This window comes from Heteronotia binoei, chromosome 18 (assembly GCF_032191835.1).
Source record: "Heteronotia binoei isolate CCM8104 ecotype False Entrance Well chromosome 18, APGP_CSIRO_Hbin_v1, whole genome shotgun sequence".
Taxonomy (NCBI): domain Eukaryota; kingdom Metazoa; phylum Chordata; class Lepidosauria; order Squamata; family Gekkonidae; genus Heteronotia; species Heteronotia binoei.
Window position 1 is genome coordinate 16,635,287 of NC_083240.1, and position 25,174 is coordinate 16,660,460.

The window sequence follows — 25,174 nt, forward strand, 5'->3', positions numbered from 1 at the left end:
GGGACCCCCTGGGAATGGAGCCTTCAAATCTACATGGAGCCATCTGATTTTCTGTTGTGTAGAGGACGGACCAGAACCCTCCTTGAACTAGACCTCTGCGAAGAAGAAGGGGTTTAAGAAGGGTGTTTTCATGGTTGGCAACTCCAGCTTGGGAAATATCTGGAGATTTTGGACTGAAGCCTGGGGAGGGTATAAATAATGCTGTAGTTCCCACCTTCGAAAGTTGCCATTTCCTCCAGGAGAACTGTTCTCTGTGGTCTGGAAATCAGTTGTAGTTCCTGGAGACTACCAGGCCCCACCTGGAGGTTGGCAACACTAGAAAGTGCATGGTGTTCCTGCAAGGCTCATTGGAGCCATAAGGGCTGAGCTTGGGGACTTGGGAACAATGGGCAGTAGGATCCAAATCCTTGCTGTCCTGCTCCAATCACGGGCCCCCTGCTGGTTTGAATGATCCAATAGCGTGCTTGGGTGGGAACCCTGAGTTGTATATAGTTGGCCCAGTTCCTCAGTCTTTGAGTGCAGCCCTCTACTATGCTGTGCTTGATAAAGAGCTGATGTTCACTACCACCTCGCCTCTTCATTGCATTGGACCCGCTGTATTATATTTACCTTACTTATCGTATTAAGCAGCTGTTCTCCGCTGCCAAGATTCGGTTCAATAACAGGAAGCCGGTGCCACACGGGAGCAGCCTGGGTTCTGCGGGGGCTGAAAGTCAAGCGCGATTGTGGGATTTCCTGTTTCGGAACTTGGAAGGGGGCAATGACCGGAAGAGCAGGTTCCAGAGAGCGCTGGAGGGAGAACACTTTTGCCTGCTAGAAATCAGGGGCCATACTCTCTCAAGCTGTGTTTGTTTCCCAGGGCATGAAAAGTTCATTTGAGCAAAGGGGGGGGGGGGGGGGCGGGAAGCAAACGCAAAAAAAAAAGACAGCGTGATCATATGAACAGGGTATGGGGAAAAGGCTGCATGTAATCAAGTGGAATAAAGGTGGTGACGAAGGGCGTAGAAACATAAAGTGTAAACGTGCTTAGGAAGAATAAGAACATAAGAATATAAGAGAAGCCATGTTGGATCAGGCCAATGGCCCATCCAGTCCAACACTCTGTATCAAACAGTGGCCAATACACACACACACTGTGGCTAATAGCCACTGATGGACCTCTGCTCCATATTTTTATCCAATCCCCTCTTGAAGGTGGCTATACTTGTGGCCACCACCACCTCCTGTGGCAGTGAATTCCACATGTTAATCACCCTTTGGGTGAAGAAGTACTTCCTTTTATCTGTTTTAACCCGACTGCTCAGCAATTTCATTGAACGCCCACGATTTCTTGTATTGTGAGAAAGGGAGAAAAGGACTTCTTTCTCTACTTTCTCCATCCCATGCATAATCTTGTAAACCTCTATCATGTCACCCCGCAGTCGACGTTTCTCCAAGCTAAAGAGCCCCAAGCGTTTTAACCTTTCTTCATAGGGAAAGTGTTCCAAACCTTTAATCATTCTAGTTGCCCTTGAAGAATGCAAAGGCAGGGATTTAGTCATCGTGTGGTCAAGAATTCAAGCAGACCAAGGTTGCCAGCTGTAGGTTGGGAAATAACTGAAGAGTTTGGGGGAGGAGCCTGTGGAAGTCAGGGTATGAAGAGGGGGGGGGGACTGGGACTTCAGCACGGCATATTGCCATAGAGTCCACTTTCCAGAGCAGCCGTTTTCTCCAGGGGATAACTGATCTTGCTCATCTGGAGGTCAATTGCTGTGGGTTGGGAAATACCTGAAGAGTTTGGGGGGGGGGATGGAACATGTGGAGGGCAGGGTTTGGGGAGGTGCGGGACAGGACCTGAGCAGGGCGTAATGCCGTAGAGTCCACTTTCCAGAGCAGCTGTTTTAAGAACATAAAAGAAGCCATGTTGGATCAGGCCAATGGCCCATCCAGTCCAACACTCTGTGTCAAATAAGAACATAAGAGAAGCCATGTTGGATCAGGCCAATGGCCCATCCAGTCACAACACTCTGTGTCACATAAGAACATAAGAGAAGCCATGTTGGATCAGGCCAATGGCCCATCCAGTCCAACATTCTGTGTCACATAAGAACATAAGAGAAGCCATGTTGGATCAGGCCAATGGCCCATCCAGTCCAACATTCTGTGTCACATAAGAACATAAGAGAAGCCATGTTGGATCAGGCCAATGGCCCATCCATTCCAACACTCTGTGTCACATAAGAGAAGCCATGTTGGATCAGGCCAATGGCCCATCCAGTCCAACACTCAGTGTCACACAGTGGCCAAAACCCCCCAAACCCAAGTGCCATCAAGAGGTCCACTAGTGGGGCTAGAAGCCCTTCCACTGTGCCTCCCCCCAAGCACCAGAATACAGAGCATCACTGCCCCAGAACTGATCTTCCTCACCTGGTGGTCAATTGCAATAGTCCTAGAGACCTACAAGTGCCACCCAGGGGACGGCAATTCTAATTGCAGGTAGACAGCTCAAAACCAATAGGGACCATTTCACAGATGCAAGCCAGCGTGGGTTCCAGGAGTTCCCAAGTATGACTCGGCAAGATTCTGTGGCTTGGTGGAGGAGCGTCTTCTTTTGCATGCAGAAGGTCTCCACGGGTTCAGTCGTTGGCATCTCCTGTTAAAAAAAGACCAGGCAGTAGGTGATGTGGAAGACCTCCGTGTGAGATTCTGGAAAGCTGCTGCCAGTCTGAGTAGCCTGTATTGACCTTGATGAATAAATGGTTTGCTACACAGTCCAGGGTTTGCTACACAGAGGCAGGCAAGGGCAAACCACCTCTGAACATCTCTGGCCTTGAAAACCCCACCAGGGGTCTCCGTAAATGACTTGACAGCAGTCTATCACCACCGCCACGGAAGTATTACAAGCAATGTTCCCTCTAGGCTATGGAGTCTTGTGAGCAAAAATTCTGCTTTTTGAGCTACCGGCAATAAAGACGTGAGCTGTTGTATAAATTAATTTGCTCTGGGGCCCTTTTTCCTGAGCTAAGACAAAAATGTGCGAGCTGGAGGATAAAAAACCATGAGCTAGCTCACAGCGGGGGACTATGGCTCAGTGGTAGGAGCATCCGCTTGGTAAGCAGAAGGTCCCAGGTTCAGTCCCTGGCCTCTCCAACTAAAAAAGGTCCAGGCAAGTAGATGTGAAAAACCTCAGCTTGAGACCCTGGAGAGCTATGGAGGCAAGCCAGTAGACAATACTGACTTTGATGGACCAAGGGTCTGATTCAGTATAAGGCAGCTTCATATGTTCGTACGTTCAACTCAGTGTGGAGGGAACACTGATTAAAGTTGGGTGCAGTTAAAGATTTTTTTTTCTTTTGCTGTCAAGTTGTCATCGATTTACGGTGACCCCATAGGATTTTCAAAGGTGGCTTGCCCCTCCATCGTGACCCTGATGTTCCTTGATGGTCTCCCTTCCAAGTACCGACCAGGGCTGGCCCTGCTTAGCTTCGGAGCTCAGACGGGATCAGGCTAGGCTGGGCTAGCCGGGGTGTGGGTGGGGGGAGCGCGCAGGAATAAAAAGCAGCTCTTGCAACCTGGCGCCATGACCGTCTCCTCTTTCCCACAGGTTTTCGAGTGCGTCACCACTGCAATGAGAGCATCAACACCCAGTGTGAAGCGTGCGAGGAAAACACCTTTACGAAGACGTTGAATTCGGCGGTCCGCTGCTTGGGCTGCTCTCCCAAATGCAGAACAGGTATAGAGTAGCATTCCCCCTCTCTCTCTTACCAGTTTGAATATGCAGGGCCTAGATGCAGGAAGGGAGACAGTGGAACAAGAGCCCCTGATTCCCAGCAGAAGTCCTGCCTGCATCAGACTAGGCAGTTTGATGGGTAAAGCATCAAACTAAGCTTAGAGAGACTTGGGTTCGAAGTCCAATTCAGCTGTGAAGCTCGCTTTGAGCCCGTCACTGCTTGGTCCACCTAAGCAACTTCACAGGGTCGTTGTGATTAATTTAAACGAGTGCAGTTCCAGCTGGTTTGGTGTCAGGGGGTGTGGCCTAATCTGCAAATGATTCCTGCTGGGCTTTTTCTAAAAGAAAAGCCCTGTGCGAAACAATGGTGACGCCAGGAGGTGTGGCCTAACATGCAATTGAGTTCCTGCTGTGCGAAACAATGGTGACATCAGGGGGTGTGGCTTATATGCAAATGAGTTTCTGCTGGGCTTTTTCTACAAAAAAGCCTTGTGTGAAACAATGGTGACTTCGGGGTGTGTGGCCTAATATGCAAATGAGTTCATGCCGGGCTGCATTTAAAGCATTTGTACCCCCCCACACACAACAACCAAGGACCCAACAGGTAACAGCCATGAAGCCAATATATCATTTTGTAAAAATCAGGAAAACTGCTAACCCCCTCTCCCAAAACAAAGCTCTAATCAAGGTCATAGGCCTTAGGCTCTTGACCTTCAGCACAGGACTTAGGGCTTCCAGTCCCATCCAGACATCAAATGTTAGCCATCTTAACACAATTCCTCTTCCAGCTATTTGTTTATTTACTTAATTCCATTTACATTCTGCCTTTCTCTCCAGTGGGGGGCCTATGGTGGCTAATGTCATTCTCTAGTTCTTCATTTTATCCTCACAACAACCCTGTGCGGTAGGTGAGGCTGAGAGCATGTGACTGGCCCAAGGTCACCCAGCGAGCTTTCATGGCAGAGCTGAGGATTCAATTCTGGGTCTCCTGGATCCTAGTTTGACACTCTAATTGCTACACCAGACTGGTGTGTGGGGCTACTCTATATGAATATTTGGAAGCCATCTTGCCCATGATACATCCATACTTAGCAATTTTGACCTTTCCCCTCTAGTCATATGCTTCTGACAGTGGTTCTAAAGCCCCGATTCCTTCCTTCCCCGTTAGGATTGGTGGAGATACAGGAATGCACTCGCACTCAAGACCGACACTGCTGGTGTCCACCTCACGAATTCTGTAGCACAGTGACCTCTAAAACATGCTTTCGATGTCAACCATACCAACGATGCTCAAAGGGCTTTGGAGTTGCAAAACCAGGTAAAGGACAAACCGTTAATTTTCTGTGACTATGTGATTATGGAGGGTCAGGGTATTGTCGGTCTTTGGCTTTTTTTAAGTCTCTTTCCTTTTTTTCAAAATCCTCATTGCTTTTGGTCTTCCAGATTTGAAATCTGTTGACATCAGAAACCCTCCAGAGGTTTGTTTTGAAAGGACACAATTTTGCAAGTCTTCCAGAATGGGCTCAATTGCCTGGCTGGCTTAACACTCTTAAGGACACAACCTTAGCAGATGCTAGAGAGTCTGTGATTGGTCTTCTCTTTTCTTTTTAAAAACTTAAATCCAGCTGCTGATTGAGGAAATTCCTGGAGATTTGGTGGGAGGGGCGCAGCTGGGGAAGGTGTAATTTGGGGAGAGAGCTTTGCAGAGATGTGATGCCATACAGTCTACCTTCTGAAACTGCCATTTCTTCCTTCAGAGTTCAATTATGGTTGTCACAACCTTGCTCCCGGCTCATTGGGCTTGCTCTCCCTGGTTTGAGACTTTCCTCATTGGGCTTGCTCTCCCTGGTTACTCGGAAGTAATCTACAGTGAGCACTGTGGCACCTACTCTCTACACATGCATAGGATTGCAGTTTTAGTTTAAAGAACGAAGAAGATATTGGATTTATATCCCGCCCTTCACTCTGAATCTCAGGGTCTCGGAGCAGCTCACAATCTCCTTTATCTTCCTCCCTCACAACAGACACCCTGTGAGGTAGGTGGGGCTGAGAGAAACTTTCCCAGAAGCTGCCCTTTCGAGGACAGCTCTGTGATAACTATGGCTGACCCAAGACCATTCTAGCAGCTGAAAGTGGAGGAGTGGAAATCAAACCCGGTTCTCCCAGATAAGAGTCTGCGCACTTAACCTCTACACCAAACTGGCCCTCCTTTCTCTCATCAGACTTTTTAGTTAATACAATTCAGACTATCCTTGAAGTTTCCAAGGGTAGCCGTGCTGGTCCATAGTGGAACAACTAGATTCAAGCCCAGGAGCACCTTAGAGACCAACAAGATTTGGGGGAGGGGGCACAAGCTTTCCAGCATTAGAGCTCCCTCAATTAGATAAAAGGAGTTTTGACTCTCAAAAATCTTGTTCGCTAAGGTGCCGCTGGACTCAGATTTAGCCTTATAAATCAGTGGACTCCTTTCATCAACTTAATTTATTAACTACCATCATATATCCCCTGCCTTCCTCTCCCAAAAGGACACTGAAGTGGTTTGACGCACTCTCCCCTTCTCTTTTATCCTTAAAACGAACCTATGAGGCAGGTAAACTCAGAGTATATTACTGGTCCAAGGTTTCCCAGCAACCTGCCAGGGCAGAGTGAGCATATGAATCAGGACCTCCCAGATCTGATTTGGACACCCTAACCACCAGCTGCTACTAAACACACTATATTTTACTGTATTCTTTTTTTCCTAATGGCAGACTAGAATGATGTTTATAATGTATGTTATACGTTCAAAAGTAAATTAGGTGGACAGGAACGCTTCTGGGAAAGGCATGTTCTCTGTTTAACCCAGACCTGCAAGCAACAGAGCAATGAACAGCCTCCATTTATTGCCTTATGACACTCTCACCATCATCCTCCCATTCTGACATGTTACTATTTTGTTGGTTTCCTAAGCAAATGCTATCCAGACCAAATGTTCTTTCAGTTTGTTAATTTCACGATGAGCTGTTTTTTTCTAAACTAAAACCTCAGTATTCAGGTTAAATTGCCGTGTTGGCACTTTGCGATAAATATGTGGGTTTTGGGTTGCAGTTTGGGCACTCGGTCTCTAAAAGGTTCGCTATCACTGGACTAGGGGGTCCAATTCTATGAGCCCCAAGAGGAGATGTCCCTACCCTTCATTGTTTCCAAAAGGAGGGAAGGCAGTTCTGTGAGCCCCCAAAGAAGGTGCCCCTATCCTTCATTATTTCCAAATGGAGGAAAGGCATTTAAAAGGTGTGTGGTCTCTTTAAATGTGACCGCCAGAAAGAACTCTCTTCGGAGTTCAATTGGGCTTGTTACACTCTTGCTGCACTTCAAAGTCTCCTGGCTCCACCCCCAAAGTCCCCAGATATTTCTTAAGTTGGACCTGGCAAGCAATCCTATTCCATGGACAAAGACCATTAACAGGAAAGGGAGGCTCTCAGGACAGGGCAATGATCTCTCACAGTGAGGAAAGAGCAGGCGCCAGGCAGAGAGCCAGCAAAGCAGCTTGGCTTTCAGGAGGCCTGTGGTTTTCCTCTGAGACACAGTGACTTAAAGATTACACCTCGGCTTCTGGAAGGCTGCGATAAAGGTTGGGCCAAGTTCTTGGAGCCCTGAGCATCAGTTCTGACTCGTTTTCCGTCTTCCTCGATGTCCCCCCTTTATGTAAAAACACGCCCTGTGTTGATAGGCAAAATAGCTAATGCGAATTGTCTGGAAATGTTTGCAGGCACGAAGAGCAGTAACGTGGAGTGTGCGCCCTGCGAACCCGGCACATTTTCCGATGTGGAATCTCACAGCGCCACCTGCAGGACCCACAGGGTGTAAGTTTCCCAGGTCCTACCTATTTTTCTTTGCAGATATGTATTGAGCATCCTGATTTTTTTGGGGGGGGGGTGGTGGTGTTACCTTTGTCAGACTGGCAGGATAGGAAACTGAAAGCCAAAGAGGCCTTTCCTTTTGACAAAAATGTTCAGAACAGTGGAGGGGAAAGGCAATCTGCGGCAGGCGGGCTGGAGAACTCAGCCAGAGCTCTCGAGCAAAATGTAAAAAAATTGTTCGCTTAATTTGTTCACTTGCCAAGCAGTTGACCACCAGGCTTGCATCTTTGTTCTCAAAGCTGAACTTTGTCAAAGGTGAGAACAAAGTACGGGGTTGTACTTTGTTCTCAGGGCAGGGCTGGATTAACAATTAGGCCAAGTAGGCACTGGCTTATGGATCCCCATGCTTTTAGGGGCCCCGGGCTGGCTTCTCCCCCCGCCCCCGATTTCCCCCCTCCTTGCAGCCCTCCCAGCCTGCAGGCCCCTTCTCAAAAGCCCCTTTGACAAAGCTGCAGGAGAGAGGCAGAGAGAGGCAAACTTGGCACTCTAACGCAGATAATTTGGGAGGGCCCCCCCCCGAGGTTTTGATTGTCTAGAGGCCTCCACAGGGTTTAATCCAGCCCCGTCTCAAGACCCTTTCTTACACACCCTCCTTTGATTTTGCAAGGGAGCCATCGTTGGCTGTGTTTGCAAAATCAAGTTATTTTAATGACTGTACATAAGTTTTGCAGTGGAACCTTTTGTGACTCCATGGAAGGAGATGTCCATGGAAGAAGAAAACAGTCCAGAATGGAAGGCAGAGGCTGTTTATGTCTCCATGGCCCCCAGTCACTCCTGTGCATCTGGAAGTCACAAAACACCTATTGAATGGCGGATTCAGAGCCCTCCTATTTGGGTCTGGATAAACACAAGGGCTTTGTGACATCCAGAGGTCGTTTTGTATAAAAAAAAAAAAAAAAGGTGGTAGGGTTCATCCAGGGATTGTTCTGCAGCTGCACCTACTATTCAATGGACAAGGAGGTGGAACTCTCAGAAGGAGGTGGTGGAACTCTCAAAAAGGTTCAGGAGCTGTGCTGCTGTGAGCTCCCACTGAATCTGAGACCTGGTAATACCTAAATCAAACCTGAACTCATCCTAAAAGCTGAAATGACTAAGCTAAGGCTATCGTACTCCGGTCGCATTATTAGAAGACGAGAGTCACTGGAAAAGGAAATAATGCTAGGAAAAGCTGAAGGCAGCGGGAAAAGAGCAAGAGCCAACGGATGGATTGGCTCTTTCGAAGAAGCCATGGCCCTCATTTTGCAAGACCCGGGAATGGATGCTAATGATAAGAACTGCGCCGAGACCTTACTGCTAGATTTGAGAGTTTCCCTTTCAACCTATTCTGGTTTTTTTTTTTTCCTTTTGTAGTTGTGACTTGGAACTTCATCCTGGAAACAGCACAAATGATGCGGTTTGCAAGGATTCCAGCGGTGACATCCTCAACATTTCTCCTCTCCCCACAGTCAAGATCAAGGAGCCCTCTTCTCCAGGCCTTTCTGCAAGCAGCACTCCCAGTCTGGACATGGATTCCAGCCTGCAGAAACCTCCTAGAGACATTGCTTACATTATCGGGGGTGAGCAAGGGCAGATTTGCTAAGCGCTTAGCTTGGACAATAACTGCCTTAAGGGCTTCTTCCGGATTCTCATTTTCCTCGCTTGTGTGTTCCTGTTTCTTCAGGGTGCATGCGTTTTGTTCCGCATGTGTTTTGCCTCCTGTCGTGCCTTTATGTCTGGGATAAAAACCTGCGGTTTAAATCTGCGGAGAGCTATGACGGACATAGGCGATGCGATATCAAATTGACCACTAGAGGGAGCAAAACATGTGCAGAACAGAACATCCCTCCACCCCGAAACAACAGGAACACCCAAGTGAGGAAAATGGGTGTGTGAAAGAGCCCTAAGTTTGGGTGGCATGATTGAGCAATTTGCTTCTGAACCTTTAGGTTGGTGTGGGGGGAAAGGATGCGTTGTGATTTTTCCAGCCTGGTGTGGAAATTCATTTTCTTCTGCATCCTTTTGTTTTGGTTCTAGGTCTTGCGATCAGCCTGTTTGCCTTGGTTGCATTCATCGGGGCTTTTAGCTGTATCATCTCTCAGAAAAAAGGTACGCTGGAGCAGGGGTCTCCAACCCCCAGGCCGTGGACCGGGACCGGTCCGTGGCCTGTTAGCACCCGGGTCTTGAGTTCTATAATTATTTCATTATATATTACAATGTTGTAATAATAATAAATAATAAGACATTGGGTTTATATCTTGCCCTCCGCTCTGAATCTCAGAGCAGCTCACGATCTCCTTTATCTTCTTCCCCCACAACAGACACCCTGTGAGGTGGATGGGGCTGAGAGAGCTCTCCCAGAAGCTGCCTTTTCAAGGACAACTCTGTGAGAGCTATGGCTGACCCAAGGCATTCCAGCAGCTGCAAGTGGAGGAGTGGGGGATCAAACTCAGTTCTCCCAGATAAGAGTCCACAAACTTAACCACCACACCAAAAAAAAGTGCACAATTGTATCATCTCAAAACCATTCCACCCCCCCACCCCCCGATCCGTGGAAAAATTGCCTTCCTCAAAACTGGTCCCTGGTGCCAAAAAGGTTGGGGACCACTGCACTGGAGGGCCGGGACCCAAAAGGGGCTTTGCATTTCCACATGGGATGTGTGGAAGAGGCAGAGCGAGCTGTTGGCAAAGAATCTGAAAATAATAATGGAACAGAAATGATAGGTCTTGAGGGACATGACGCTGCCAGTTTGCTGAAGCAAGTCTGGGTGATGTGTGAATGGGAGCCATCCAGGAGCTCTCCATACACCCGCATTGTGTGGAAGTTCCCAGATGTCTTCCTTGGTGGAAGGGAAGCAGTATAGACGAAATCTACGAAACCTGAGAAGTACACAGATACTCTCCATAGCCTAGTCCCCCATCCTTTGACCTGACCCTGCCATTCCTTTCTAGCGTTAAAGGGATTCTTGTTTTCTTAGTGAGGGTCCTTCAGTTGTGAACCTCATACATGAAGCTGCCTTATGCTGAATCAGACCTTTGGTCAATCCAGGTCATATTATCTATTCAGACTGGCAGGAGAACATAAGAGAAGCCATGCTGGATCAGGCCAGTGGCCCACCCAGTCCAACACTCTGTGTCACACAGTGGCTAAAAAACCCCCAGGTGCCATCAGGAGGTCCACCAAGTGGGGCCAGGACACTAGAAGCCCTCCCACTGTTCCCCACCCCAAGCACCAAGAATACAGAGCATCACTTGCCCCAGACAGAGAGTTCCAACAATACGCTGTGACTAATAGCCCCTGATGGACCTCTTCACTGATTGAGCTCTTCGGGGCAGACCTGTAGCCCGGATTTTTCCAGTCAGGGGGCATTGGGGAAATTGGGGGTCCTAACAAAATTAAAAAGTCTCCCGAGCTCCTCTGCACCAGATGTCATCCATATAAGCAAAGCCCTAATGAGCTCATTAGGCGGAACAATCATACTGCGCATTTAGCAGTATGACATCAGTGAGGGTGAAACCCCCGGGCCTTATTGGCCTTTCTTTCCCCTCCAAAGACTTACTTTTTCTCTCCTCTTATCAATTCCCTGGGCTTTTAAAGGGCTGAGAGGCCGGGCCCCTGTGCTTTTGCAGCTGGCTTTAAAATCGGCTGTGAGAAGCAGGAAGTCCCGCGCAGCCTCCTCTCGCTCTCCCGCCCTACTTGGATGGGTTGGGCGGGGGCCTCCTTTGGAAGTCAGGGGCCCCAGACCCCCCCTTTAACTACGGGCCTTCTCCAGGGTCTCAGGCAGAGGTCTTTCACATCCCCTGCTGCCTGGTCCTTTCAATTGGAGCTGCCGGGGATTGAACCTGGGACCTTCTGCATGCCGAGCAGATGCTCTTCCCCTGAGTCACAGTCCCACCATTCCTTCAGATCCAAAGCACAGAAATAGCCTCTGCCAGTCTGAGAAGACAATACTGACTTTGATGGATCGAGAGTCTGATTCAGTATAAGGCAGCTTCATATGTTCATATATGTTCAAATTGGTGAGCATCTCCAGGTTCTCCCACAAAAGAATATAGACAACTGATGTCCCCAGCGGTGGAATTCTAGCAGGAGCTCCTTTGCATATTAGGCCACACCCCCTGATGTAGCCAATCCTCCAAGAGCTTACAGGGCTCTTTTTTGTAAGCTCTTGGAGGATTGTCTACATCAGGAGTGTGGCCTAATATGCAAAAGAGCTCCTGCTAGAATTCCACCCCTGGATGCCCCCCTTAATGATACTGAGAACTCATTATCAAATCCCGCCCCCCACAGAAACGGAGTTATTCAGCTGCAAAAAGCAGCTGCTCTGTGTGGAAATCAGATACGGATCAAGGCCACGGTGCTGGGGAAGAGCCATGTCCGCAGCTCAAAGGATCCAGCATGTAAGCCATGATAGACACGCACAATTGGCTAAGGGGCATTTTTGATTAGAGGAAAAGGTGTGTTGGGAGCAGGGTTTCCACTTGCACTGGAAAAGGCAATAATGCAAGGAAAACTTGAAGGCAAAAGGAAGACCCAAATGAGATGGATGGACTCAAGTAAAGGATGCTGCAACTTTCAGTCTGCACGGCCTGAGCAAGGCTTTCAAGGATAGGATGTTTTGAAACTCAGGAATTCATAGGGGCACCAAAAGTATTTTCCCTGAGGATGTTCTGAAGTTCTGCACTTCTCTGAGATGTGTGGACCCAGGTTGGTTCAAGATGAGCATGTGTGGGAAAAGCTGGCTTAGACTTTCCTGCTGCCCCTTTTCCTTGTCTTGAAATGGCACCTGGGGTGGGGGGAAGAGGTGCTCTGTGCCCCATAGAAAGATGCATTTGTACTGACAAACTACACGTTAGGTTTCTGTCACTGGACAACTAGGGCCTTCCTGGGGCCATTTCAGGTTGGGGAATTGCAGGGGAATGTCTAAGCCTCCTCTCTCCACATGCCGTGGTCCCAATCTGAAACATCGCAGACTCCCTTGGGGAGCCACTTTGGTGTAGTGGCTAAGTGAGCGGACTCTTCTCTTAGAATCAGGTTTAATTCCCCACTCCTCCACTTGCAGCTGCTGGAATGGCCTTGGGTCAGGCCATAGCTCTCGCAGAGCTGTCCTTGAAAGGGCAACTTCTGTCCAAGCTCTCTCAGCCCCACCTACCTCCCAGGATGTGGGAGAGGAAGGTAAAGGAGATTGTAAGTCACTCTGAGACTCTGAGATTCATAGTGAAGGGCAGGGTATAAATCCAATATCACCACCATCTCCTCCTCCTCCTCCTCCTTTTTCTCTTCCTTCTTCAATACAGTGTTAGAGGCAAGGGGCAATTTGTAGACTGGGCAAGCTGTGAGAGGCAAATGTGGTCTGGGGCTTGGTGCCATTCGTACCGCTTGGATAGGTTTGTGGTTACATTGCATGGTTAATTTCGACTTTTGGATTTTCTCTTTGTCAGCTCTGCACTGCAAGAAACTCCTCAGGGGTGAACAGCAGGTGAGTTTCAACATCCTTTCTCTGCCCTCGGTGGAGCCTCTTTAAAAACGCTTTCATCCTCAACTAACCAGAAGCTAAATCAAGCGCACACTTTCCGCCCTGCAGATCATATGAATTGAATTTGTTCTGATACAGACCACCGGGCCTATTCGGTTCATTGATGTCTGCAGCAGTTCTCTGGGGCTTCAGGCAGGAAAAGAGGCCTTTCACAGCACCTGCTATATGGGATCAGAGGTTTTATCAGAGACTGAGGAGGGGGAATTGAACCTGGGCCCTTCTGTATACAAGGGAGACACTCTGCCTTCTTCATGCAATAGTTTTATTTCCACTGAAGGAAGAGTTCTGTAGATAGAAGGAAGAGTTCTATGGATGGGCCACTGGCCTGATCCAACATGGTTTCTCTTATGTTCTGATGCCACAGGGTCTAGATGGAACTCTCTGTCTGGGACAAAGTGATGCTCTGTATTCTTGGTGTGGGGGGCAGCAGTGGGAGGGCTTCTGGTGTGCTGGCCCCACTGATGGACCTCCTGATGGGGGTTTTTTGGCCACTGTGTGACAAGAGTGTTGGACTGAATGGGCCACTGGCCTGATCCAACATGGCTTCTCTTTTATTGTCCCTATCCTTCCTAGAATGAAATTCACACATGCAACTTTTAAGCCTTCTTCTGCTACTGGGATGCATGTGTGAAGAAAATAATTTTATTTAAAACATTTCTGTGCCACCTTTCCACCCAAGGTGGCAAACATCAAAACGTTTCGACATTAAAATAGCACGCACGAACACACACACACAAACACAAATCGTTACGATCATATAAACACACAACACCAAAAACAGAAGGGCCAACAGAAGGACTAATATCAGTTACAATGATGATGATGATGATGATATTGGATTTATATTCTGCCCTTCACTCTGAATTTCAGTGTCTCAGAGCGGCTCACAACCTGCTTGATCTTCTCCCCCCACAACAGACAGCCTGTGAGGTGGGTGGGGCTGAGAGAGCTCTCCCAGAAGCTGCCCTTTCAAGGACAACTCCTGTGATAGCTATGGCTGACCCAAGGCCATTCCAGCAGCTGTAAGATAAGAGATCACTCACTTAACCAGTACTCCAAACTGGCTCTCTATTGGGGGTATGGTAAACAAAACAAAACAAAAAGTCTTTTACTCGCTGGTGGAGAACAGCAATAGAAGGAATCAGACAGATCTCCCAGGGCAAGGGGGTTCCTAGAGTTTTGACACCATGACTGAGAAGGCCTTTTCTTGGATTGCCACCTGTCTGACTCCAGACGGCAGGGCTTCCTAAAGTAGAGCCTCTGAAGACGACTGGAGTGGATGGGTAGAACAACAGTACTACATGTGCTTGCATCAGGTGTCTGAGTCCATCAGGAGTCATGCAGGGAGAGTGGGCTTCCAAGCGACTGGATGGAGAATATCCAAAACTTGTGTGCTCAAAGAAGTTGTAGGCACATTTTGAAAAATAAGGTCAAGCAGTGTGAGACGCTGGAGTTTCATAAGCTGAACTCTGGATGCGTTCTTTGACTCCAAAAAGAAAAAGCAGGCAAGAGGCGCGTGAATCTGGGCCATGGCACTGGAAAAGTCCACTTTGTTCCCTCCCCACCCCCCGGTCAACAATAGTTATGGAGTCCCAGCGTTGGAAGGGGCCAGACAGGCCATCCAGCCCAACCCCCAGCTCAATCCAGCATCAAGCTAGAGCAGGGGTGGCCAACGGTAGCTCTCCAGATGTTTTTTGCCTACAACTCCCATCAGCCCCAGCCAGCATGGCCAACGGCCAAAAACATCTGGAGAGCTACCGTTGGCCACCCCTGGCCTAGAGCATCCCTGACAAGTGTTTGTCCAGCTGCTCTTTAAATTCTGCCAGAGAAGGGGAGCTCCCCTCCCTCGATAGCCGATTCCACCATTGAACAACTCTTACTGGTAAAACAGTTTTTCCTAATATCCAGCTAGTACCTTCCCGCCTTGAATTTAAACCCATTATTGTGAGTTTTCTCCTTTGCTGCCCACAGGAACAGCTCCCTGACCTCCCCCACCCAAGGCAATTTTAAGGTTTTGTGTGTCTCTCCCTTCACCCTTTTCGGCACTTGATGGTTTCCCTTTTCCCCAGTTCTGCAACCCCAGTTTATATCAGGCCAAATAACATATTGAGATTTCAAGTGGCAAAGCTCCAAGATCATGCATAGTCCAGCCATTAAGCAGCCATAAGTAACTGGCTGCATAAAAGCGGAAGATTCAGCACCACCTCTCCCTCCACCCAGACCTTCCCTAAGGCTGTTGCTACATGTAATGTGTAGTTCTGTCTGCCCTACATTTCTCTTTCATGAGTAATTTGCGTTCCCAACCAAGAGGAGGCACACCGAACGGCGCCTTTCCCCTTTCAGTGCTGGTTGCAAAAAGCATTATTTATTCCCAGAATGGACCTCAGGAAATGAGCTGCGATGAGCTCAGCCGTGGAATGTCGAGGCTGGGAATCTGCGGCCTCCTCGCCGTGACCCATGTGACGGCAGTGTTGAGAGGTTATCGCCGGATTCTTGTTTGTTTTCAGGCTCGGGGTAGAATTCTGGTGTTTGTCTTCAAAGTCGTATCTGGCCTTAGCCGTTCTTTTCCCTACTTTTTTTTTTCCATTCAGTTTATATATTTATATTCAGTTTCTACTTGGGCTGCAAAAGTCGTGGAATGTTGTCCCTGGGAAACAGTGCAAAGGAGAAAGGTTGCCTCTCCTCCTCTCTGGAGCCAGTTTGGTGTAGTGGTTAAGTGCGCAGACTCTTATGAACATATGAAGCTGCCTTCTACTGAATCAGACCCTCGGTCCATCAAAGTCAGTATTGTCTTCTCAGACTGGCAGTGGCTCTCCAGGGTCTCAAGCTGAGGTTTTTCACACCTATTTGCCTGGACCCTTTTTTGGAGATGCCGGGGATTGAACCTGGGACCTTCTGCTTCCCAAGCAGATGCTCTACCGCTGAGCCACCGTCCCTCCTACATATGAAGCTGCCTTATACTGAATCAGACCCTCGGTCCATCAAAGTCAGTATTGTCTCCTCAGACTGGCAGCGGCTCTCCAGGGTCTCAAGCTGAGGTTTTTCACACCTATTTGCCTGGACCCTTTTTTGGAGATGCCAGGGATTGAACCTGGGACCTTCTGCTTCCCAAGCAGATGCTCTACCACTGAGCCACCGTCCCTCCCCGAGAGAACCGGGAGAACCGGGTTTGATTCCCCACTCCACCACTTGCAGCTGCTGGAATGGCCTTGGGTCAGCCATAGCTCTCACAGGAGTTGTCCTTGAAAGGGCAGCTTCTGGGAGAGCTCTCTCAGCCCCACCCACCTCACAGGGTGTCTGTTGTGGTTGGGGGGAAGGTAAAGGAGATTGTGAGCCGCTCTGAGATTCAAAGTATAGGGCGGGATATAAATCCAATATCATCATCACCATCATCCCTGTGGTAGGGCCCAATCTAAATCGTAACAGCCTGGGAGCAGATGAAATTCCAGCTGCGGTGGAAATGGAGTGCAGGAAGGTGTCCCTGAGATATTTTTTTTTTTTTAACTTCAGAGACACCTTCTTCTGACACTCTGCATCCCCCAAGGCTAGGAGCTCTATATAACCATGGACTCCCAAGACTGTTACACCAGGTACAGCCATAGCTGAAGACACCCTTAACCAGTGCTTTTTTGTGTGTAGAAAAAGCCCAGCAAGAGCTCATTTGCATGTTAGGCCACCCCGCCTGGCCTGGGGGCACGTGGCTGCCTCATGGTGGGTTGAGCCATCTGGAGCCCTGGCCAGGCCAGTCGGAGCACCGCTCCTGTGGGCTCCGGCAGAAAAAAAGCCCTGCTCTTAACATCCACAAGATTAGAGGTGGGAATAAAATGTACTGTCATTTTGGGGACCCCATCTTCCCTTTCCCCTTGCTTTGCTCTTCAGATTTCTCAAACTTGGTTTGATGTGATCCTTTGAGAAAGTCCTAATAGGCTATTAGGGTTTGTAGAATCTTTCGGGATCAAGTGCCGTGTTCTACTGGAGAAAGTTTTCCTTCCAGACGTTTCATTCTCAGCTGCGGAGAACATCCTCAGTGGGTTTGCAGCCGGAGCAGGCGCTCTGACCTTCTTGGCTGCTGTGCATTGAAGGTCTGAGCACCTGCTCCGGCTGCAATGCCACTGAGGATGTTCTCCGCAGCTGAGAACGAAACGTCTGGAAGGAAAACTTTCTCCAGTAGAACACGGCACTTGATCCCGAAAGATTCTACAAACCCTAATGATGTTACCAGCCGTGAAAACCTGAAATCTTTGATCCTAATAGGCTGTTTACAGGCTGGCTGGGAGAAGCTGCACATTTTTATGGGCCCGGACGCCATTTTCCTTGCCCCAACCCTCGCTCATAGCCGCCAGCCACCACCAGCCTCACACTTCAGAGGGCTTTAAAAAAAAAAGTAATTGACATATCACCATCACAATGTCAGTTACCAGCTTTAAGCTAGGTGGATATGCCAGTTACTGGTTCTCTCCAGCCCCAACCCACCCCACCCCCGCTAAGGAGAGGGAAAATGAAAGCCATGAATAGAGTTTGGGCAAAGATAACTGTGAGGGGAAACGCTGCATGAATACTCCATTGCCAATGAGAATACCTCGGCATTCACAGTAAAAAGGAGAGCTTTGTTTGTAACCAAACAATTTTATTGGAGGATATAATACAGTGGGTTCAACACAAGAAGCGAGGTGGTCATGATCGTAGCTCTTTATTAGTTACAGCATAGTATAGGGCTTCACTCTAAGACTGAGGAACTGAGCCCATGAGGCCAACTATATACAACTCGGGGTTCCCAAGCAAGCATGTTATTGGATCATTCAAACCAGCAGGGGGCCCATGATTGGAGCAGGGGTGCAGGGATTTGGATCCTAGTGCTCATTGTTCCCGAGTTCCCAAGCGCCGTCCTTATGGCTCCAATGACCCAGGCAGGAATGCCCATCGTAGTCTTTACTGAGGTCCACATATACAACAGAGAAATTGGAAATTTACCAATAAGGGATGCTGAAAAATAGAAATTAGCAGGGCTTTTTTTTCCTGGAAAAAGAGGTTCCGGAGCTGTTGAAAGAAATGAAGGAGAAACACACAGGTGCCCCTCATGAACGTTTAAACATTTTTTTTAATAATGTTGTTTGCACAAAGAAGTTCCAGAACTCTGTTCTGCTGTGTTCCCCCAGAAAAAAAACCCTGGAGATTAGTAAATGCAGATAGCTGGGAGGAGACTGTGCAGTTCTGAGTGGGATAAAAATACAATTTCTGGAAGGTAATGAGTAAGGTATGATTAACCTCCAGAGGACAGAACATTCTATAATCTGGAGGGGGCCACCGCTGAAAAGAACCTGTGCTTTGCCTTTCTTTCCTGCTGCTGGCTGGCTTTGCCTTACTGCATGGTTTTTGTGTTATTATCTGGCTTATAAACTGCCTTGAGAGCTGTGTGTCAGAAGATGGGATATACATTCTCTAAACAGATACACACCTTTTATTGTGGGCATAATTGCAGCAAAGAGGGCTTCTAGAATTCTTGAAAGTGGCCCTGACAGGCTGGTGTTCCATGTCTCTTCCAGCCATTCTCGTCCGTTGAACAGGGACCTGACAAATGGCCGCGGGTCTCCAGCCATGCAGGGCAGGAGGAAGAGAACCTCTTGAAGATTTCCCCGTCGAGCAGCGGCTCCTTGGATTGCCCTCCTGCATCCGACAAAAGCAGTGGAACCGATGATCTGGATGATCCCCCAAAAGAAGTGGAAGCAAGTCAACAAAGATCATCTCTGTCGAACAGCTGCGTGTACCACAGCAGGGCAAACTCAAGTAAGAGGCCTTGATATCTTGTTTCATTATATTACACTTTACGAATTCAGCTGAGAACATGGTCCACAGCACAGCATAAAGTTTTCTGGCACACCATCCAATTAAGAAGAAGAAGACTGTAGATTTATACCCCACCCTTCTCTCTGAATCAGAGTCTCAGAGCGTCTTGCAATCTTTTTTATCTTTCTCCCCCATAACAGACACCCTGTGAAGTGGGTGGGGCTGAGAGAGCTCTCCCAGAAGCTGCCCTTGCAAGGAAAGCTCTGCGAGAGCTATAGCTTACCCAAGGCCATTCCTGCAGCTGCAAGTGGAGGAGTGGGGAATCAAACCTGGTTCTCCTAGATAAAAGTCCGCGCACTTAACCACTACACTAAACTGCCAACTGGGAGTTTCCCCTTGCCCGTACTTAGAAGAAAATTGTCTTGTAGTTCTTTGTGATATATATATTTTTATTTATTTACATTATTTATAGTCTGTCTTCCTTATGGGCAGGGGTGGAATTCTAGCCAGAGGTCATTTGCATATTAGGCCACACACACCCTGATGTAGCCAATCCTCCAGGAGTTTACGAGGCTCTTTTTTGTAAGCTCTTGGAGGATTGGCTACATCAGGGGTGTATGGCCTAATATGCAAAGGAGCTCCTGCTAGAATTCCACCCCTGCTCACGTGGCTTCAAGCCAGATTACACATGGTGAGCCAGTACAGCTGCAAAAAAGAGAGAGACGCTCAGTAACCAACGCGTTAGGGTTTTAGAAGTCTGGAACCACCAGAAGGAACCAAAGCATAGCAGAAGTATTCAAAGGACACGTTAAGTGGCACAGAAATTACATAAACAGGATCCCACTTATGAGAAGCTAAACACAGCGGTATGGACCACAGTCCCTCATCATTTTTCTGCGCAAGTTGCTAAAACTGTCTTATGCCATTTTGTGCTGTGCAGCCCTGTTCCCTGTGCGGGGAAGCCTTCTTGAAGAGTTCAGTTTTGCAAAGTTTGTGGAAAGCCAGGAGAGGCAGAGCACTGATTTTTAGCTCGATGCATAGGAGGGCCTGGAAAGCAAAGGAGGCAGATAGGCACAAGGCTCAGAGATAGCGATTGATTTAAAGGCATTTGTATGCTGCCTTTCTCTCCAATAAGGACCGGAAGTTGCTTTCATTGTTCTCTTCTCCTCCATTTTGCTCAATGGTTTTTGTCTTCTTCTCAGGGGTTGTTTTGTTGGGAAAAGAGGTGCCAGAGCTCTTTAGTGCAGCTCAGCATCTGCCTTAAAATGCTTCTGGAATTATAATGGTCATCATAAAACCTTACTCCCGTCATACTTTTTAAATTACTTTCTCCTATGTGGCCACAGTGGTATGATGAAGATTTCCATCTGTCTGCTTGATGTGTTTTGGTTATATCCACGTTTTTTGGGGGGGAACAATATTTATTTTATTATATTTATATCCCACCCTCCCCTTAATGGGCTCAGAAATCTTAGAGTTCAGCAAAATTCTCCCAGGGGATAGCCCAGAAGCAAGTATTTTTGGGAGGGGAGAAAGAAAGAACACAATAAAATTTAGAGGTTCTGCTCCTGTGAGCTCCTGCCCCTAATGAGGTCCACTTCTTCTCATCCTTTTTCTCCTTTTTTTGCCTTCTTCTCCCTCGTCTCTTCCCCAGAGCAACCTGGCACTGGTGGAACCCATGTGAACATCAGCTGCGTGGTCAACGTCTGCAACCCAGATCATAGTCTGCAGTTCCAGTCACTGAACAGTTCGCCTGATCCAGATGCTTCAGTGGGAGAAGACGTCCCCCTGTCCAAAGAAGAAAGCCCCATCCAAAGAGCGTCTGAAGGACAAACCGCTGTAGAAGTTGAGGAGGACAACACAGACGTTTTTGCCTACGAAGAGAAAAAGCCTTTGCCGCTGAGCATACAAGATGTCGGCATGAAGACCAGGTGAAGGAACGGGTCTGCCAGAAGCCCAGAGAGAGCCACCAAGGAACTAATTGGCTTTGTCTGAAACTTGTGCTCTTACGGATCCATCACAGACCTTTGACAGAGGCCTGAGGGTCTCTCGCTGTTCGTAGCATGACAAAATGCTGTGGGGAGCATTTTAAGGCTGAGATTTGTGGGTGACCGGATGAAAAGGGGTGGCAAGGAACCTGTACTTTTTTTGCAGTTGTGCAGGAGAGAGGATTTTGGAGAGGGTTGTGTGGGCGTGAGATGGGGGGAGGATCTGCCAAGTATCCCCTATTCTGATGAATACCAACAGCTGGACCACACCTGAGATCCAACTAGTCCAGCATCCTATTCGGAATGACGGCTACCCAGATGCCTCCAGGAGCAGAACAGGGAGGGTAAGGAGGCTCAAGTCCTCCCCTGCTGCTTATGCCCCATATTCAGAGAGAGAAAGCGATTACCTTTAAGCATGGAGATTTCCAGGGCCAGCCCTAAACTGTCTGGCACCCTAGGCAAGGCTAGCTTCTGGTGCCCCCCCCCTTCACTGATAACATCACCAAGTCACATGGGGGGACACCCAATTTGAGACCCCACAGAAGGCCAGCACCCTAGGCAGTCTCCTAGTTTGCCTAGTGGCAGGACTGGTCCTGGAGGCTTCATTTAGTTACCTTGGTTAACATCCACCGATAGATGCGCTCTCTGTTAAGAACAGCCCTACTGGATCTGACCAAAGGTCCATCTGGTTCAGCATCCTCCCCCCCACCACCCCGGACAAGAACTAGCCAGATGTCTTTGGGAGGCCCAAAACCAGGGCATGAAGGATAAAGCTCTTCCCTGCAGCCGTCCTTCAACAGAATCCATTGCTGTTCTCCTTAGCATCAGGTCACCCCCAAAGATTTCAGCTTGGATCCAGGCGCCTTTCCCACTCCATCTTGTTCAGTGCCCCTCTTTAATACAGTCCTTGTCCCGCATACGCGCTGGCTCAATGATCCACAACATCACCTTTTCCTTATGTCCAAAGGAGACTCCGTTTGCCTTTTTCACCTGCAGAAAAGTTGGCTGAATCCAGCCTTTTGTGAAGAACTTTGCAGAAGTTTACTTTGTTTTGGGGCTTTTCGTTTTTGTTTTAAACGTGTGTGTGCTTGTGTCTGCACCTGGGAGTCATTGTCACATGCCATCGCCTGGTGCTGCATATATTGAGAGGGGGCTGAATAAGGCCTGCCCTTATCCCCCTGACTGCTGGTATTTCGAGGTCTCCCATCCAAGTCTCTGCCAGTCAACCCTGCTTAGCTTCTGAGACCTGACAAGATTGGGCTTGCCTGGGCTATCCAGGTCAGGGCATTTGCTTTGGTTTTTGAATGTGCTCCTGCTTCCTGTAAAAGCCCTTTCTCACTTTGATTTTGGAGGCTTGCGTAGCTTGCTTCTGCTGACGGTTACTGTGAAGTATGAATCTACTTTTGCCCAGCTTAACCATCTCCCTCCCTCCCCCCCCCCTTTTTTTTTTTTGCTATGTGTTTTACTTCAGAAACGTTGCTAGAGTCTGTAGGACAGCCCAAGCTCCCAGACTAATCAGACAGCCTGCAGATAAGAAGTCAGGGTCAAATTTGTACGGCCAAGACTACTGCTGTGTAGTCACGAGCAAATAAAATGTACCAAGTTTCTCTTTGTTGCGTGGTGACTTCTAGTAGCGTGGGTTGCAAGCAGCTGTGTCGGTCCAGAGACAGAACACAAAAAAACTAATGTCATGTTTTTAATGCAATGTAATTTTTTAAAAAAACAAACAAACAAACCGTACATGTCACAAAACAGTGTGCAAACTTAGGCGTTCCCTGTAGTGATCTCCATAAGCCTGTATGTTCAGTCCCAAAAACAAAAGGAAAAAGGAGGAAGATAAGAGAGGTAAAAATTCCAAAAATTTGGAAGCCGTGGGGGGAAAAAACCCTTCCCTGCCATATGTTTTGAAATGCCAGGTTAATAGTACCGTCAAGTGTGCACACTCAGTACCTTCCCAAACTGTCTTTTGATAGTTGCAGAATAAGGAGAGCGGTGGTGGATTCAAAGCACCATCAAGTCAGTTGATTTATTGTGACCCTGCATAGTTTTCAAAGGCGCAGATTGGTAAAGCTGCAGTACTGCAGTCCAGACTCTCTGCTCATGACCTGAGTTCGATCCCGGGGGAAGCTGGGTAGCCAGCTCAAGGTTGACTCAGCCTTCCATCCTTCCGAGGTCGGTAAAATGAGTTTGCTGGGGGTAAAGTGTAGATGACTGGGGAAGGCAATGGCAAACCACTCCGTAAAAAGTCTGCAGTGAAAATGTTGTGATGCGACGTCACCCCAGAGTCTGAAATGACTGGTGCTTGCACAGGGGACTACCTTTACCTTTTTACCATTTAGGGTTTTCAAGGTGGCTTGCCATGGCCTGCAATTACATAGTGACCCTGGTAATTCTTTGGTGGTCTCCCTTCCAAATACTAAGCTTGCTTAGCTTCCAAGATCTGCGAAAGCAGGGCTCGCCTGGGCCATCCAGGACAGCGTGAGGAATGATGCAGTGGAGGAAAGTGCCGTTAAGTCACAGCTGACCTATGGCGACCCTTCAGGCAGTGTTCCCTCTGTGTGCGTGAGCAGTTGCTCATTAACACAGGAAGCCCCGCTCAGCAGCAGTTTGGAACCACGTCGGGTCTTGCACTGCCCATTGCCCATTTTAAGATTACTAAGAAAAAGAAAACACGCTGGGAAATTGACCAAGCTTCAAAGAAATGCACGCAGTACTTTGAAATGCTTAATTCATTGGAACGTCCCCAAATATGTTTTAAAACAAAATCCAAGCGACTCAACCGAGCTCAGTGTCCAGAAATTATAGCGTTAGTTCCAAAAGTCTATATTCAGTGCTGTAATAAATCGGTAATATCCTGCTGTCTGTATATCCCGGTTTATGATAGACGCAGGTGTAATATTTGAAGAATGTAGAGGTAGCAGTCCTCCATCCAACAGGTGTGGCTACACGAGTCCAAGGTTCAATTCATGTTTCGTTTGCCACTTCCACATGATGTCATCACATCATGACATTTTCTTGGCAGACTTTTTGTTGCGGGTTGATTTGCCATTGCCTTCCCCAGGCATCTACGCTTTCCCCCCAGCAAGCTGGGTACTCATTTTACCGACTTCGGGAGGATGGAAGGCTGAGTCAATCTGGAGTCGGCTGATTTAAATGTCACAGAAGTGAGCTTGACATTGTGTGAATCTGGTGTGTCATTTAAGTCATCTCGGCCACTACATGTGCAAGACTAGTTAGTATATCAGAGATGCGCAGGACCGGTAAGTGTGCTACTGGTGTGCTAATGTTGCATGGGTGGTACTTGAGGGCCCAGCTTTAGTCAGCCCACTGGGCATGTGCAGTGTTGCAGGGGGAAGTTCCTGCCTTCTGGCATCGTGTTTAAAATCGCACGCAAGAGTGGTGACTTGAGAGGGAATGCATGTCCTGCTGCTCACACAGGCACTGCTTGAGAAGGAAGGAATGAGTCTGTATGGCTTGTTTGCTCTTGGAGCAACAGCTTCTGTTGCTCTGTGCTCTAGCACTCACTACTTCCTCCTGTCCTGCACTGTGTGAGAGTGCGGGATCTTCTTGCATACAAAGGCATGAAGTTGCCTTATACTTAATTAGACCATCGATCCATCAAGATCAGGATTGTCTACTCAGATGAGCAGCGGCTCTCCAGGGAGATGCTGGGGATTGAACCTGGGACCTTCTTCACATCAAGCAAATGCTCTGCCACTGAGTCACAGAATACTTGAAGTCTCCTAGTTCTCCTCTGGCCAGAGAGTGGTTGAATGAAAGAGCAGTCAACGGACCAGACCAGCGGTCTGTTTACTTCAGCACCCAGTTTCCAACAGTGGCCAGTCAAAAGCCCCAGGGAAGCCCACAAAAACAGGGTTTGTTGGCCCCTGGCCTTGGGTGCTGACTGTTCCCCAACATGTGACAGTCGAAAACTGCTGGATCCAAAGGCCCCATTAAAAGCCAACAACAGACCTTTATTTGCTTTTTCTAGCATGATTTTGTAGATCTCTGTCATGTCCCCTCTCAAAGTGCTCTGCATAAATGATCTTGGGACCACTGAAGGGAGGAGGTTGTGTGAGCCTTCCTCCTCCATGGACTTGTGGCCTTTCTGTGAGACATCTGGGACGCAGTTTTAGGAATGACTGGATTATGGGCACAGTCTAGATTACCAGCTTCTGCTTTGGAAATTCCTGGGGATTTGGAAGCAGAGCCTTGAGAAGGCAGGGTTTGGGGAGAAAAAAAATAATTGGTTTTATACCCTGCTCTTTACCGCCTGAAGAA

The 25,174-nt window shown here is 48.2% G+C and overlaps 1 protein-coding gene across 1 annotated transcript in view; it reads left to right on the top strand.

The window, feature by feature from the left end:
• Positions 1-22,645, top strand: part of LOC132586807 (tumor necrosis factor receptor superfamily member 1B-like) — a 55,561-nt gene extending 32,916 nt beyond the window's left edge. The window contains exons 3-10 of the mRNA XM_060258918.1: positions 3,584-3,712; positions 4,878-5,027; positions 7,458-7,551; positions 8,959-9,164; positions 9,622-9,693; positions 13,027-13,064; positions 18,665-18,905; positions 20,560-22,645. Coding sequence (XP_060114901.1) covers positions 3,584-3,712; positions 4,878-5,027; positions 7,458-7,551; positions 8,959-9,164; positions 9,622-9,693; positions 13,027-13,064; positions 18,665-18,905; positions 20,560-20,840 — 1,211 coding nt within the window. The 3' untranslated portion in view covers positions 20,841-22,645. The remainder of the gene's footprint in view (positions 1-3,583; positions 3,713-4,877; positions 5,028-7,457; positions 7,552-8,958; positions 9,165-9,621; positions 9,694-13,026; positions 13,065-18,664; positions 18,906-20,559) is intronic.
• Positions 22,646-25,174: the final 2,529 nt, after the last annotated feature.